Genomic DNA, 17,157 nt, shown 5'->3' on the forward strand with positions numbered 1-17,157 from the left:
GGGAGCCATTTCACAGGGTAACGCTCTACAGATATTTTCATTCTTCACAGCATAAAACTGGCCCAACAATTCCTCTTCATCCCCAACACCAAAGGACGATTTGTGGCGAGCAGCTGCTGGTACCAAACCAGTGACACCCAGGACACCCTGTGGACCAGTCACCCCACATCCGTGCTGGCAGCGGACAGCCAACCCCCAGCAGACCTGCCATGTGGGATGCCTGCGAGCACAGAGCTTCCCATGCCTTGTGGCATCACCAGGCTGGCAGTGGACAAGTGCACCCACTGCCCGTGCTTCCCTGCGCCTTCCTGAGGGACACAGCAGCCCTTCTGCCACCTGCCCAGAAGCATGCCCAACACATTAACAAAATACAGCCATTCCCACCACACATGAGCTCCCCATCATGCTGGTGAAAAACCAAGTCCTTCCCTCCTTGCTGGAATCTATGTGGTCCATCATGGCCAAAGCATTCCTTGTCCCAAGGGTGCAGAAAACCCAATGGGCTGCATTTCATGGGATGGGACTGGACTTTAAATGTAGCTGTAGACTTGTAACAGAGCTCATTTATGTTTTAGAAGAGACACAGAGGTACCTCCTCTTAACTGCTATGTTGATAGACTTCCAGTAAGATTTATTTTTTTAAAGTCCATCAGAGCCTGGAAGTGGATAGTCCTAGAGTCAAACCAAAACTCTGACTTACTGAGCACTGCCTGGTAAAGCTAAAGAGCAGCCACTGAGCCATACTGCAATATGCAAGTATTAAAAGCTAAATTGTATTAGGTGCTAGCTGCCGTCACAGGGACCATATCTTAGGGTTTCAACTGCATCTCTGCCACATGGTTCTCCTAGAGCAGGCTTTACTGCCAAGCTTTTATATGTGCTACTGTTTGGTCAAATAAAGCAGCCTTCTGCCAGAGTGTGAGCAAGATTAGGAGGTAGAACTGACTTATTTCAAGTCTCCTAAGAGCAAGGGGCAATGAACACAACCTCAAGAAATGAAAAACCGAACCAAGAGTAAATGTTCAAAAGCAAACACAAAATTTCACAATACAAGCTGTGTTTTTTTGCACTGGGCAACTCTCAAGGTGGCTGACTTATCGGTAACTAGACTTACAGAACCGCATCAGTCACGTTCTTAGTATCAGCATTTCAGGCTTCAAAAGGCGAACGTGTCTGAAGGGGTCAGGTTCCCCATGGGGAGATGCGGAGTCGCTTCCTCAGCCCAGTGCCGATGGAAGAAGACGGCCATCAGGCAGAGCTGGCTGGGCCACCCTGGGAGAAGCAGCTTTAGTAAACATAATTACTGCAAGATGCAGCTCCCTTCTCCAGAACCCCAATAATTGAAAAAGCATCCAGACACTAAAGACATAAACTCAAAATGCAGCAAAAATGACTGTAACAAGCAAAATGTGAACTTCCTTACTGACTGACCAGAGACTAATTGTGGAAAGAGGAACAGCCAACTTCAGGAACAATATTCTGACACTACCCTACCCAAAGGATGGAAGAGGGGGAGAGAAAGCTCAGGAGAGCACTAAGGGACCCACGATGCTGCACGCAGCAAGGAGGGAAGCCCTCCAAAGGCCTGCCCTGCAGAACCAGCCAGAAGGCAACAGCAGGGGCAGGCCACACGCAGACAGATTTCCACGCAGAAGCCAGGCAGCTGGAGAAGCAAGGCTGAGTGTGAAGATCAGCCACCCACCAGCCACCCAAGCAGCAGAGGTACCTTGCTGTTTCACAGATCTCAGTCTGGCAGTGACCTCCTCACCATGGGCTGCCCTTCAGCCTCCCAGGGAAGTGCAAGGCCAGGGGAAGAGCCCTGCAGAGTGCAGGCATGAACAGGCACCACAGCGGGCTGCTCAGCCACCTCCCCACGCCGCTCTCCCATGACCGTGGGCAGCATCCTCCGCACTGCAGCATCCTCCCACTGCCCAGCTCCAAGCTGCCGCTGGGCTGGCCCTTCCACAGAGATCTGGCTGCTGCCTCCCACAAGAGACAGCTTCACGGAGGGCCTGTGCTTTTCATTCCAAACAAACACACGCTTTACAGATCAGAGGTAAAAGATTTTATTATCCCATAGATTTTTCCTAAGAAGTAAGAGTCCTACCAGACAAAATATACAAAGCATCTTGTATTTTCTTTCTAGACAACTGCATTCTCATTCTATGAAACACTGACCACATTAGTTCACCTTAAAGAACCAAGGTTTGTCCTGACAACTGCAGATTGCACAGAGTTAGCATACGCAATGACCAGTTATTTCATGCAGAATCAGAAGGAAGGGGGAAAAGGTCTGTATGCTCACCTGAGTGCAGGCTTAGGTTCCTAGAAATTAAGAGAAAGGCAGGGCTTAAATTTACCAGTTTGCTGCACTTCCATTAAGTGAACCCATTCTCTGACACACTTCTTGTCATCCACTCCGCAATGAAAGGTGAGGGCTAGCAGCAAATTATTGTTGGAAAAACACGCTAGAAAAGCAAATACGCCTTTGGCAGTGGGAAACTTTCCTTACCAACCTGCATGAAGTGCACGTAATTCTTCATTTTACATCAAGCTTAAAGCAGAGTGAAACCAAAGCATCCTCCTCTACTTGTTAAAACCTACTGTTTATAGTTGACTAGGTTTATATATAAAAAATAATATTCTCAGCCTCTAAAGACATACTAATTCCCATTGGATTACATTTTGAGATCCTGGTTTGTTTTCACATAATTAACTTGCAGTATTATTACTTAAAAGTTTTATTCTAAAATATATTCATGTTTTTTGGTTCTGCTGAGTTAATGATTGTACTTGCATTTACTTTATCCTTCCTCTTCTAAAACAACAAGCTCATTTCAACAGATGGTGAACAAGTCCCGATTTGCTGGAAACCAATTAACAAGAATGTGCCAAGTTGAAACTCGCCTCATTCTTTCAAGCCAAAAAACTGCCTGCATTTCAAGAACCTAATTAGGTTTAACTATATTTATGGAACAGAGGGAAGAATATTTAATTACTCTGCAATTCTGTCTGATGATCAATAGAAATGCAGTTTCGTTCACACAATTTCTCCGCAGTATATCGATCAGCTGAATTTTGCCTTGTATCAGTATCTGTACTACAATGGTGCCTGCAGATAACGTGATACATGGCTAGACTACAGTAATTGCTATGAAAACAGCTTTCATCAGAGGAGTTACACAATAATACACACTGTTAAAAAAATAAAAAATAATCTGCTTCTCAACTACCAGTTCTGCTGACACCACTTTGTACGTAGACATGGCACCTGATCTGCACACAGATGGGATCTCCGCAACTCAGGAAGACAGGCCCATGTGAACATAACTCATCTTCCCAAGCAAGCAGAGCTGGCCAGGACACACAGGGCTGGAGTAAACCACTCAACTCCACCTGCAGCCACGGCCTATAGATGGGACATCGATGGAGCTTTGGCCCCTTGCATCAAAGATTCACCTCTCTTATTTACTTAGGCAGAGTGAGAGCACATCTGCCCAGGATCCACAGCAGCTGCAACTCTGTTAGAGAAAAGACCACACAGCCTTGCACTTCACCCTCTGCTTTGTGACTGGGGAGCAGGGACATGCTGCGCCATTCATGTCATTCCCAGCCTACCTCACTGCCCCTTGCCCTGGCCTCCCACCCACCCTGAACACCCACCAGGTTACCCTGCATTGCTCAGTGGGTCACGCTGAGCCATGCCGTGCTCAGGAGGGGCCAGGAGCCGGTCATAAAAGCAACACACAGTTGTTGCTTTTGATGTTTGAAAATCTGGTCTTCAGGGGGACAGCACACGGCAAGCTGGGGCCACCACAGCATGGTTTGGGCAGAAACCCTCACTCTGCTGGGCTTCCTGAATCACCCTGTCTGTAGCCTCACACCTATTCTTTTCCTAAATGCATCTGGTTATGTATTTCTGATCATTACATCAGCATCAAAATGGTAACCCTCTTCTTATGCATCAACTTTCTGTCCTGGTGCCAAGGCAGCCTCAGAGCACTTCTTTCCAGCGCTCCTGTTTCTCAGCCATCCCTCCTACCCCAAACCTGCTCCCAAAAAAAGATTCCCAACCTGTGGTGTGGAAGAAGCTGCATCTAATCCTAGGTTATCTTTGACCACTGTGTAAATTTAAGCCCAGCAAACGTCTCAGGTAGGTAGCAGGGAGAGAAGAGAATCCAACTCTGAGGCCACAATGGGCCCAAGAGGTTAGAGCTGCACAAGCAGGGGAGGGAGTAAAAAAAGTAAGATTACCATGTCTAAAGAGAGGGCCGAAAGCATGTGTGTGCATGTGTGTGCAAGCAAAGCCAAAGAAGGTTACATCTGGAGAGTGTCTTCATGACTTTTTGCAGATAACAGTTTCGACCACAAAAGTGTTCTCAAAGTGACGAATACGATGACAGTTCCCAACCTCACGTCGACTGATACCTAGAAGTGATTGAAAGAGAGGAGAGGGGAAATTCAACAAATGATAATCTGTAAAAGCTACATCAAGTGGAGGAAGGAAAGCACATGAGATGCAACCACTGAACACTGGAATGCAGGAACACAGTCCGTATGAAAAGCAGCATAATCTGGTCTTTGGAAGAATAGCTGTATTCACTAGGCCATGGTTCTGCTCCAGTAAGAGTTGCCATGAGCTGGAGGAACCGCCTGGAAACAGCTGGTTTCAGCTGGCAGCATCTCAGTGTTATCTCAAAGACCAGAAACCCTCATGAAACTGGCAGAAATCACAGGCTGGTACAGAGCATAGCTCTGAATACAGCTAAGGAGGGCTTAAAATAGCCACCCCTCCGGCTGTCTGCATCCCTGCATCCACTGATCCTGCTAAGGCTTCAGCCTCTCTGGGAAACAGGTAATGCTCCCCATGCCCTTAAACAGCAGCACATCAACTCTGGGCACCTCTGCCAGGCAGCTACTGCCTTCTTACAGCAAACCCGGTGGTGCCCTGCTGACAAACAGGACCGTGCCAGGGCTCCACGAGAGCAGCAGCCAGCGTGCCAGCAGCCCCGCACATAACTGTGCAGCTCCCGTGGGGAAAGCATCCACCAACTACAGCCACGGTGACTTCTGCACCCAAACGCATCCCTAGAGATCCAAACCCAAACCGCCTACAGGTTCATGTTTCAGGTAAGACTTTAAGTACAGTATCTAAAAGCAAATAAATACAAATTATGAAATTAAGGAGTCTTTTGCAGCAATATTATATTACATACAGCAATATGCAAGATACATATCGCTGATTTTCATGAAATCATTTTAAGGTAGTCCAATGTTCCCTCTTCAAAACTTTTTCCATAGTATTAGAAACTTTATTAATTAAAGGCAATTCGCAGACCTAGTCTGCTCCGAACAGCTGCCACTGAAGCAGGTGTCTCCATCAGGGAAATTTTCCAAACAGTTCCCAACAGCACTGCTATTAGTTCAGCCCTGGAAGCCCACATGTAAACGAACTGCTGGTTCCTGCAGTCATTCTCTCCATGTTCCTATTCGGCTGACAGACAACAGAAACACAGCGGCCAGCACCCATTTGCAGAGCAGCATCCCAGATTCAGATTTAGATGACTTAGATGGGAAACATCTTAAAAAGATCTCCTGTGTGCTTACACCCACAGGGAAACCTCCCCTCTCGCCATGAAGAGGCCAGCATGGCTGTAACAGTAGAAATAACAACCGTGATGCGGGGGCAAAGCGAGTTAGGACAGCTGAATGAACGAGGCTCTTACGTCTCCTCACGCTCCTCCGCTTCAGCCTGTAGGTCTCCTTGCCACTGCAGAGCCGGTAGATGAAGGAGCCAAGCTGCTCCATGTCACTGACATGCTCGGTCGCGATCATCTCCTCCTGGATAATGTACGTCTGAGGCAGGTACGTCCCTTTCTGAAATGACAATTTCCACCAAAATAAAGCACAAACGGTGCCATGATCTCCTCCTGTCTCACACAGAGCACCAAGGACTGCCAAACTGCAGAAAATTCATGGTTTGAAGGCTCAAACTCCACTTACAAGGACCAGTTAATGTGCACCCCTGTCCTTGCAGTAAACTGTCCCATGCTACTAGCACAGGGCACACAAAATGGATTAGATCCAAAACCTGAACGTTCACATAGGGGGTGAAGCCAGTGTAGGATCAACCCTGCTTTTAAACTAACCTCAGTTTTAAAGGAGGGTGCGCAAAGCTCTAACTCTGCTAGCACAACAAACCCATCTGGAGAGGGATCAAGGCTCAACCAAAATGCCAGGAACTCCACTGAAAATGTGCACTTTACATTGACTTCAAAAGGCAAAACCCAAAAACGCCAGCCCTGCTCAGATTCCAGCAGTTTCCTGAGTTTTCCACATTTCCCCCTGCTCGGTCCATTCATCACAGCCACAATGGCCTCCTGCCCTTGGAGCCCACAGGAACAGGGACTAGAGATGTGCCACAGGCACCACATTTAGAAACACTGCCCTGCGTGGTAGCGCTAGGCACGCTGCCATCGCCTCGGGGGCATCGTCCAGCGACTCTGGAGCAGTGCAGAAAGGTGGCTCACGCTGGGGACCAAGCTGAGGCAAAGCAGCACACACGAGCTCCCTGCTGTTGGGGTTGAGGCTGCTATGAAGGGCAGGGTGATGAGTGGGGTGCCTGGTGGGAGGACATGGCAGAAAGCCACCAGGGGCTGAAAAAAATGGGAAGAGAGGAAATGAGGTACCTGGGGGTACATCCCAGGGATGGAGACTGCCTCTTTTTCTACATGAAAGGCATCTGCTTTGCACTGAAGACTCTCTGCAAACTGATTTTTGGGTGCTCAGGGCATCTTGCAGCTGTCTGGGCATCACCGTGGCAATAAGCAGCGGTGTTACAAGTACAGCGTGAGCTGGGAGGCACTCCTGAGCAGACTAAATGCTAACGAGGCCATGAAGCAATGACACACGTCTGGTCCCTTTCCCTTAAGAAGAATCAAAGAAATAAAAGAACCTGGGGCCAATATAAATATAATCAAGGGGAAAAGTAAGCAACAGCAGTTCAATTTCAAATACCACCTCTTCAGTTTCCAGCACAGAACTAGTTATCTCCATAGAGATGTACCTGGAAACGTGCCGCCTTAACTTAGTGCCGTGCTGCTGGGCTGGCATAACCTACCGGATCAATAAATCTCTCCTCTAATGCTGGAGGACTAGGCTATTAGTGGAAGTTTGTACTACACTAACACAACAGTTCTGCAAGAAATTCAATTATTGATTCTCAGTGGGAGAGTGAAGGAGAGGGCATGCGATATGTGCAGTTACTGGCAGGAGCTGTCATGCTAACACCCAGGGCAGGGCTCAGGATTTGCCACATCCTTGACCTAGTAAGAGGGCTTAGAGAAGCACACATGCACACAATCCAGTCTCTTCATTGTTTTAAATTTAAATAGCTGTGGCAGCTGAAGTAGTCTGGAATCATCGCTCCTGCATCATAGGACTGTGCAACAAGGATGACACCTTCCATTCTCCACCAAGACTTTTAAGGGAAACTAAAGCTTTGAGCATCTTGCATTCTGCAAAAGGTGTGGATCATCCATCATTTAACTGGGTCATCTCCAACTTCCCGCTGCTGCACAGGGGGAGCATTCCTCCATCCTTTTCTCTCAGGTATTTAGGCAGCCCTGTTCACTAAACTGTCACACCTATAGAGAATAAAGCCTGCAAGAAGCAGCAGAGCTGCCATTTACAGGCAGAAAATCACACACAAGAGGCCTGGTGATACATACACGGTGACAGCAGGGCCAAGACCTGAGCGGGCTCTGGCGCAGCTGTGCCCGCACACAGCAGGGACTGCAGGGCAGGCGCAGGGCACGTGGCAGCCACACTGCACAGGGGCACCCCGGCACCAGGCTGGCCGGTGAGGAAAAGGCAAAGGAGCTTCACTGACTCCTTGTGCTGCCAAGGTCTGCTGGAGCAAACTGCTACATTATTCGCTGGAGTGAGCTTTAATCCTAGAAACAGGACTGAAGCCACTCAACATCTTCAAAACTAAATTTTCAGCTGGGAATTAGTCTCATTCATTAGAGACTGGATTCAGAGATGCAGAGAAGGCAAAAACTCTCTGAGTCGAAGGACCAATGCAGCTCATCCAGCATCTAAAAAGAAGCACTAATGAGCAGTGGAGCAAGTCAGCAGGTGATGAAGGTCCCTGCAGCAGGAAGAAATTTGCCCTCTCTGCCTGACACAAGCCACCAGAAAGGCCCCACCCGTGGACATGAAGATCAAAGGCTTAAAGGAAATTCAGCTGGGGAGGGACTTCAGCTTTATCCAGTCCAGTTCTGAAAACCTTCAAGGATTCCAAGGAGGCAGCACAACCTCCCTGGACAATCTGTTACGCTGTTTCACTGTCCTCATGGTGAAACACTTTTTCTGAGCTCAAGACCAAGCTAAATGCTTAAAAACAATGTCTTTAAGGTACGTGCTAAAACCTCCACAGACAGACTGGACACTTACCCATCCCAATAATCAGAAAGTTATTTAAACCCACATCTGCTTCATACTCTCTTTAAAGAATCAAACACATAAGACCATTTTAATTGTATTTTTATCCCCTTTTTAAATTCGATTTCTGAAAAAGACAAAGCATAATTTTTATTGACTGTGAGTTTGTATCTGTTATTTTAGGATGTGACCAGCACTTCCAATCTCAGTTTTTCGCTGGGGCTCAGCTGTCAGCTTGTGCAATCCTGCCTTTTCCATTTCCCTCTCCCCAAGAGACTGGTCACCTGCCATGATCAGAAGCTGTGGCCAGTTTGGAGAGTTACAAGTAAATGCGTGTTGTACCCCAGCAGGGTTCCCAACACATTTGCCAGACAGTCACAGTGCATGAAATTACGAGGACTGCTAGGAAACAAACTGGGAGTTTGACAAGAAGTAGAGATCAGGCTTCTCTCAAGGCACAACCTTCTGCCTCTGAACTTAACCCCTACAAAGTTCATCACACTGCATGTACCAGCAAATAAGCAAAGGGAATTCAAGAAAGACTAAGTTAATTTTTTTTTTTTCCTATTTTCTTTTAAATAAACCCTCACAGAAGGGAGTAAAAGATCCAGGCTCAGTGCTTTGCTTTACCTGCAAAAGACTGAGATAGATATGCTCCTTCTGCAGTCTTAAAAATCCTGGGTTTTTTTCCCCTGCTGTTAAGATTAAATAGTACTCTATTTTAAAAAGACTGCTTTCAGTTACTGCAATAGCGGCATGGGCTTCTGAACTGAACAAAACTGCTGGTACTAAACCCAATTAATGCCGGCTGTGAGCAAAACCACGTGAGCCCAAGTCTGGTGTTGCAGCCCCCAGCACAACAAGGAGGGCAGCACAGATTCCCCCCACAAAAGGGTAAAAGCTGAAGGCCTGCTATTCCCCAAGGGACACTGAGAGCTCTGCAAATGGCAAACAGCACTGGTAACCACAGTGAGAGTAAAAGGAGGAAATTTTTCCTTTTTTCCCTTGATTTTTACAATGAGTAAACAGCAGAGGGAAGGAATCTGCTGCTTATTTATCTGTGTCACCCTGGTCAGGTTGATCCGTCATGCCAGTGTTACCGTGCTGTCTGCAAAATTAATATTTCAGCTAAACCCACTTGAAGCCTTCACTCTATGTGAAGGCTCAGCTCTGTTGGGGCCAGGGCTTACTTCCACAGACACAGCAGTTTTTATTTCTCATGAGCTTCCAGCTGGCACCCACAAGCCAACTCAATAAAGTGCGTAAACCAAGCAGAATTGCAGCTGTACCTTCACATTAACTAGCAGCTCCCACAGGTTGCGAGGAGGCATCACGATGGTGGTGTTCAGCTCAATGACGTAGCACTTATCCAGTGTTATGTCATGGTAAGCAGTCAGACCCTGTGTTCCAAGCACAGAAATTGAGAAATTGAGCCCTTCACAGTGAAATGAGGCTGTGAAAATGGGTGAAAAGAGGGAATTTGGGGAACACAGAAAATGGCTTTAAACGACGAACCTGTCCAAGGACCTCCCTACCAAGCAAGACAAGCAGGTTGGAAAATCTCAGAAAAGGCCTCAGGAAGGAGGACAGCTCAGTTAATAAGATCATCGTAGACATGTGCGACAACAGTGATAGTGTTACACCACGAGTGCAGTGCTGGTGTACCCCAGCCCCGTGCCATGCCCCCCAAAGGCCCCAAGAGCTCCTTACTCGCTGGAAATCGTGGATGATATCCGCAGGGTCACTCCCTCCAAACTGGGGCACTGGGACGTTGATTTGCTCATAGTTCTCCTCAATGTAAATCTTCACGTCTTCGTGTAACTCCAGCTGCCCTTTGAACGGCGAATACAGCGAGTCTTCGTAAAGGACGCCACAGTGAAACACGCTCTCACGGGGCAGCTGTGGGGACAAGATCCAGGCAGAGGTACAGTACTCATACACCCCACAACACCCGACTAACAGCTACAGCAAACACGGGAAGAACTGTACCCATACTGGGTAAAAACTACTCTTTTCTAACATGTGCCTGAAGATATTCCAAGATCAGTCTTTTTACCAGAAAACGTTCTTGATGAAGACAGTGTAAAACACCCTTGTGAAATGACCACATCTCCCTTCCTGCTAGCCAGGTCCAAAGGGAATAAAGGATTCCCTGTGGGATTTCACAAGGAGTAATTCAGAAAGATAAAGTGACTGTCTCTAGACTCTTAAATTTCATGACCAAACTGTTCACATCCCTCCATAGACGTGGCTTCCAGTAACTGCATTTTTCTACATAACACATATACACTTGGGGTCAGCATAGCATCATTTCTAAAGGCACCTGTAGCTTGGATATGGCAGGTGCACCTAAACAAAGCTGCTTTGCCTCACTGCAAAACAGGAGCTGCTGCACTCCAGGGCTCCAGAAGCACAAGGTATGAGCAAGAGAGCTAACACTGGGTGAGCGACCAAGTTTGAGCTCAAGGACCACAGGGACAAACTGCAGCCACTGCAGACTGAGACATAAAGACCCTGTTGCCTTGGTCTCCAAAGCATCTCTGACCATGTTGAAAGGGCTTTGCTGTGTAATTGGATCTAAACTGCCATTTGGTATTGCAGGCAGGCAGCTGGGGTGATGACAAGTGGCCCTAAATGGACCAGTGGGCATTTCCCAGTGCCGTTCAGCATCTGCCAAGGGTAGGTTATTGACTGGGTGATGGACTGAATGCTGTCCGTAACGTGGTCAGTGCTGCTTCTCACAAGGAAGCATCTACACCAGGAGCCCTGCAACAGGGGCCGGCACACTAACACAGCAGGGTGAGAGAGGGCTGAGCAGCCCTACAGCCGTCACAGAGTTCCCAGATCAGGTATAGATGAGCACGGGCGATAAAGCACTGATGTATCTTAAAACAAAGATTGCAAATTAATTTGACAGCAAGAAAATTTATGGAGCAAGGGAGTGTATAAAAAGACGATACTGCTGAGTGGATAAGTGCTGGCTGCAGAGACGAAGGCAGCTGGCCGTCCTGGGAGAACTCATTCACTAATAGCTGCTCTGCAGCAGAACGAGGGCTTCAGAGCACATCAATGCTCTGGGGTTTCTTGGCTAAACTCTCCGCAAGCCACAGAGCTCAGCAGTTCGCTCCTTAAAAAGCAGCTCTGCCCTGCCTCGCTCCCTGTGCTCTGACCCACCACAACGCTGCCAGCCCCGTGCCTTTGCTAGGCCAGGCTTTGCAAAGACTATGCGGAAGAAAAGGTGCTGAATTTACTGGAGGCTGAGGGCTCAACTTTCCATACCATCTCCCACCTAATTTTCACTTCTCTGCTTGCTTTATTAATAGCAGCACCTATTTTTGTTACACCTACAGCATTTCGCTGTGCTAGGGCCAAAAAAACCTACTGCAAAAAGCTGTTTCCTTGCCCGTACCTTCCTGCTCTCCCCAGGGCTTGTTCTGCCCTTGCGAGCCATGCTTTTGGACGGCCTTACCCCTGACAGCAGGGACACTGGGTTTAAAAGGTAGAACTGGCAAGATATTTTTATGGAGTTTAAAAAAAACAGAGGGGCAAAACAAAGCCACGTGGGAGGGGAAGAGGAGGGTTTCTGGAAGACCCGTCCCAGCAGCTGGGATGGAGGTGAGCCTGAGCCTACCACTTAAGACAGGGCTTGCCTGCAGTGCCCAGAGGAATGGCTCCTGAGCTCCCGCAGTGCAAAGCAACAAATAACAGCACCGCCTCTTTCAAAGGTTGGAGCAGCTTGTCTGGCTGCTACGGTTGAAGAACCAGAAGTCCTTCCTGACTCAGTCCTACCTGGGTGATGAAGAAGTATCTGTACACATACATCGACGCAAAGACCAAGCCCAGGAGCAGTACGAGGAGACCCATGGTCAGGTAGCACACCCCGCTGAGCGATGACCTCCGGCCTTGCGCCACGGGAGCCGGCTCCTCCTGTGAGATGAAAACGAGAGCGTCCGTCAGCTGCCACTGCAAGGGACTGGAAAATCAACCATGTTGCACGCAAAGGCCACACACGGGTTTGTGGTACGCAACTGCAGGCAGCAGGCACTGCCCTGCAAAGTGACTTCACATCTGAGAGCATTCTGGCAAGAGTAAAACGCTTCTGCATTTTGCTCTCCCACCCCTCCATATAAATATAATCTTATTTATATAAAAATATATGGGTGTGTGAACATACACACATATATGTATACTCTGCTTCCCACCAACCGCTCAGAGCAAAGTCAAGCTTTGTTTCAGTGGGCGATGAGGACTGACTGAAAAAAAAAGGAAATGGAGAACCAACAGTTCCTGGCTACTGAATGTAACATTTGTGTATTTATACTCAAAAATTTGTGCTGAAATGCTGCTACTCCTGCACAATTTTTTCAGGCCAAATTTTTGAGATGGAAATTACTGGTCTCGGAGAGGTACCTCCTGGCCCCCTGAACTTACCCAAACAGCTCAACTTCATTTTCAAACAGATTCGTGCACACCTTCCAGGAGCATGGCCAGAGCATCAAAGGAAACACACCTGCCGGTTTTAGAGTGCTGCCTGATCTATATAGGCAGTAGCCAGCTCACCTCATTACAGCCCTCGAGAAGGAGGGCAGTGCAAAGGCAAGGCAACCTCCATGGGACGACTCATCCCAGCCTACGACACTTTTTTTTTTCTACCAAAATAACCCTCCAAAACGTTAGGCAGGAGGAGGTAAGGCCTTTCAGAGGCAGATGAAAGAAGGTGGTTCAGAGATGCCCTAGTTTCCACACGGAAGAGCTGAAAGCTGCCCTCAGCTGAGCAGGCTGGCAGGGGAGAGAGGCACCAGGGAGGGCTCCTGCAGATTAACTCCCTCTGCACGCTACATGATCTGCCGTGTTTGATCTGAAAGACTCCACGGATAGCCAGAGACCAGTATGAACTGGAGGGACAGATTTAAAAGCAAACAGCCGCCTCTCATTTCTAAGCAGCATCACTTTTTAAAAGAAAGATGCTTCTTCAGGGTAACATGGCCAAAACCTGCAGGGTGGTGCAGGTGCTGAAGCCCCAAAAGGAGATGCCCCTCGGTCCCTGCCACCCTCCATGGCGTGAGACCAGCTCTGCCCAGGGGACCCAGCAGCAAAGACCTTTCCCTTTGCCCTGACATGAAGCAGCCCGCGCGAGAGCAGCAGTTCAGTCCCAGGCTTGGAGGCAGCATCAGGTCACTCCCACCCTGAGACTAAAGCACCCCAGCACCCCTGAAGCACCTGTGGGGAGCCCACCAGGCGGGGATCCCTCCCACCTCCCCAGCATTTGGGCTCCAGCGAGGCACAAATCAGGGGCAGAGCCAGGATCCTGCAACCTGCTCCACTCCCAGCCAATGCGGGATGCTCCAGCTATCGATTTTTTCTTTCCTAGCCACATTCAGACTGATAACTGCAAAGACCAAATTGCTTTGGGAGAGCCACAATTCCAGCACGCCTCCAGAAGAAATTAATCTATATTTATTTCTCCTTCATCCCAGCTGTTGAAAGATCCACAGCACCTCTATTCACCACCAGCTCCCTACACAGAAGGATCAGTACCATCAGTCTGTCACTGCTCCTCCAGCAAAGAAAGGGATGAGCAAACTGAAAACCACCACATTTTAAAGTTCATTTCCAATCTTTCCCTTCGTCTCCTTCTGCAGACAAGGGGCAGCAAGTGTGACAAGCCACAAAGAAAAGAAAAAAACCTCACAAAACCCAACACTTTCCTAGAGGAAGTTTAAAGGCTCTCTGACAATGAACTGCTAGGACAGGAAAGTCATGCTCTATGTCAAGTGTTTCACAAAAACAGATTTTCCCAGATACTTGTCATCAGAAAAAGTGCAGGCAGTAGGGGTGAAGAGGAATTAAAAGATCTCATGCTACTGACACTGAAGCATGGCTGAGAAAATGCTTAACGCTCCGTGAGTGAATCACATCTGAAAGGTGCCAGGTTACCGCGATGGATACTGCACTGCTCGCTTCCTTGGTGAGCTGCAAGTGCTAACTCCATGGAGAGCTAGGGGAGAGGGCTCAGAAGGACACAGCAACTCAAAGAGGAAAAAAAATACTCCCACTAAAAAGAAAAACAGCATTTGAAGAATGGTAGGGAGGGGCAAATAAGACCTCACTGGTTTGCTATTTTTGCTAGAGCAGCTCTGTGCTCTTTGCACAGCCAAAGACAGAGCAAGACATCCCACTTCTCACCACCAAAGGAGATGAGTTCGGCTCCCTACAAAACATTCCTGGCTTTGGGAAAAATGCCTGAGCTTTGTATTTTGGGACAAGGTGGGGAAAGCAAAGCAGAGCTTTGCCCTGGGATGTTACAAAACACCAGGAAAAAAAAAAAAAAAAAAAAGAAAAACCTCAAATTCTGAAGGAGGAAAGAAAAACTCAACAGCAACCATTCTGATGGAGCGGAGATTAAGGCAGTGAGGTTGAAAACGCCACCAGGCAGACCAAGGGGAATAATTAACCACAGTCCTGCAAAACACTGCATAAAAATCACCTGTGCAAACCCTCACTAAAACACACATCTCCACCCCCCAGCTCAGCAGATTAAAGGCCACCAGCCTTTGGTCACTATGAATGAATTACAATTTAAAAGCAACTACAGGTGAGCTGGCACCTCGGCTTCTGGCTGGAGGCTTTCTCAGTGCTGACGGGCCTGTAGACAGAGCAGTGCACGGCCTGCTTCAACAGCATTTCACCCAGGACAACAAATCTTCACCAGGTCAGAAAAATCAAAGAAGCTTCTACCACAGGCTGCTGCCCGCTCATGCCCCAACATCCCTCCTTCCCACAGACCACCACTCCCTGCAGTAGGAATGTGGCTATTTTTAAAAATGGGAAATGCATCGCAGTTCATTTCCATCTGTTCTTGCCATGGGAATGCCTCGCTCCCCAGCAAGGGAGCAGTTTTCCCCTAAGCTAACCTTACCATAAAGAGAACCAGGTGGTCCCAGCAGCAGGGTGCAGGAAAGCCATCCCCGCCAGAAAGACCCCCAGGACCAACCAGCAAACGAAACCATGCACTGTGTTCACGCTACACTCTGCAGATCTGGCAGTATTGCCAGTCTCCATCAATTTTGGTGGTGGGAAAAAGAATTAGACTCAGCAGCGGTGTTTTCCTGAAGAGCAGATTACATCTTTGAGATGCGCATTTCCACTGAAGACAAAATCAAAATATTAACACAAAAAAAATGCTGTACGTTCACCAGCTGTTTAGCAATATTCTGTAAAAATTCATTAACCAGGCACTCTTTCTGCAACAAGCCATTCTACTAACTTTTTGCCTCAAACAGCTATGGGTTTTTCTGCCAGAGAGAAACGGGAAAGGTAGGGGTCAAAACCATCCCTGGGCAGAGGTAGGGACAGGTATTTCTGTTCAGCAAATGGGCCTTCCTTTTCTTTTTCATAGTTTTAAACACAATATTCCAACACATGGGCATATTTTACACAAATATCAACATAAGGCCCTTCCTCCCCTCTCCACAAACACTCATTTGCTTCTCCATGAATGAACAGATGTAAAAGCAACAGTAGAGGGAGAAAAGCATGATGTTCAAGGTCCAGACGCTAAGGATGTGCATGCAAGGAGGATGCACAGACAGACCCACAGCGCTGCAGAGTACCCCACAACAATTTCAGGACAGGAAAACCCTGCGACTCCATGCAATGATCCTTTCTTTGCTCCGCATTTCTTGGCACCACTACATGCTCCAGTGCTGATGCAGACAGCAGAAGCCACCACTTTGCTGACCCTACAGTGGGAAAACTGGAAGAGGCCACAGGTAGAGCTCCTTGCCTTGTGCAACCCGAAGGGAAGGTACAGCTCACTCTTCCTCCGCACGGGCAATGGGGGAACGCATCCATCTCAAGAAGAGTGCCTGCATGTCTTGGGTTTTCAGCCTACTAACACTTCATCCCACCAGGCGAGAGACAGAGGCAGCTCCAGCACACAAGCCTGAATAACCAGACATGCTGACTCTGCTCTAGTTTGCAGGTGTGACTGCTTCACAGACACTCAAGCCAGCGCCTGGCAGCAGACAGGATACTGGAATACAAAAAGGAATTCCTTTCCTTGGATAAAACAGACTCTTGACTATGCTTCAGCACCCTGCCTGCTCACAGGCAGGACATAGCACAGGCAGCAGACATCCAGATGGGAGAGGATGGCGTTATGGTACAGACCATTTGGTAGAGGAGGCTTGAAATTAGCCTGAGGGGGGAAAAGCATCCTAACTCAGTCTGTGGATTTCATGTCTTCAGGATTTCATGTCTTGTTAAGGACATGATGAAAATGGCTGGTGTCCCGTTATCCATTTGTTGCTGAATGGCTAAGGAACATCTCTCCTGCAAGGGGGTGGGGTACAGAAGCCTGGCTGTGCTTTACAGGTGCTATGTCTGGTCCGTAGCATGGAAATCAAGTCCAAAGGCCACAGTAAGAGCAGGGGAAACATCAATGCCTGCCAGGCACTGCTGAGGGCACCTACTGCTGAGCAAACCCTCCTGGCTTAGCCCTGAGCCTTTGGGGACACACCACCAGCAGCAGCTGCTAGCAAGAACCATTCCCAGTAAGGCACTGCCTTTGATATTTCTCATATATATATGTACAGTACAGCATTACAAAAACCCAGATGTTTGATACTATCACTCCTTCATCACCAATGTCTTGCTAAAGATGACAGAAGTGAGGAAATTAAAGGTGTCATGTCATGCCTTGCTCCTTCC

General features: G+C 48.1%; 1 protein-coding gene across 4 annotated transcripts in view; it reads right to left on the reverse strand.

The window, feature by feature from the left end:
• Nucleotides 1-2,050: 2,050 nt before the first annotated feature.
• ITM2C (integral membrane protein 2C) overlaps nt 2,051-17,157 on the reverse strand; it is a 32,856-nt gene continuing 17,749 nt past the window's right edge. For 3 of the 4 annotated variants that reach the window (XM_027779530.2, XM_055817463.1, XM_005232251.4), the window contains 5 exons: nt 12,235-12,372; nt 10,156-10,344; nt 9,735-9,845; nt 5,727-5,877; nt 2,051-4,428 (listed from right to left, as the gene is read on the reverse strand). In XM_027779530.2, coding sequence (XP_027635331.1) covers nt 4,337-4,428; nt 5,727-5,877; nt 9,735-9,845; nt 10,156-10,344; nt 12,235-12,309 — 618 coding nt within the window. In that variant the 5' untranslated portion in view covers nt 12,310-12,372 and the 3' untranslated portion in view covers nt 2,051-4,336. The remainder of the gene's footprint in view (nt 4,429-5,726; nt 5,878-9,734; nt 9,846-10,155; nt 10,345-12,234; nt 12,373-17,157) is intronic. The other variant, XR_008749453.1, reaches the window with a different exon arrangement.

This window comes from Falco peregrinus, chromosome 12, assembly GCF_023634155.1.
Source record: "Falco peregrinus isolate bFalPer1 chromosome 12, bFalPer1.pri, whole genome shotgun sequence".
NCBI classification, from domain to species: domain Eukaryota; kingdom Metazoa; phylum Chordata; class Aves; order Falconiformes; family Falconidae; genus Falco; species Falco peregrinus.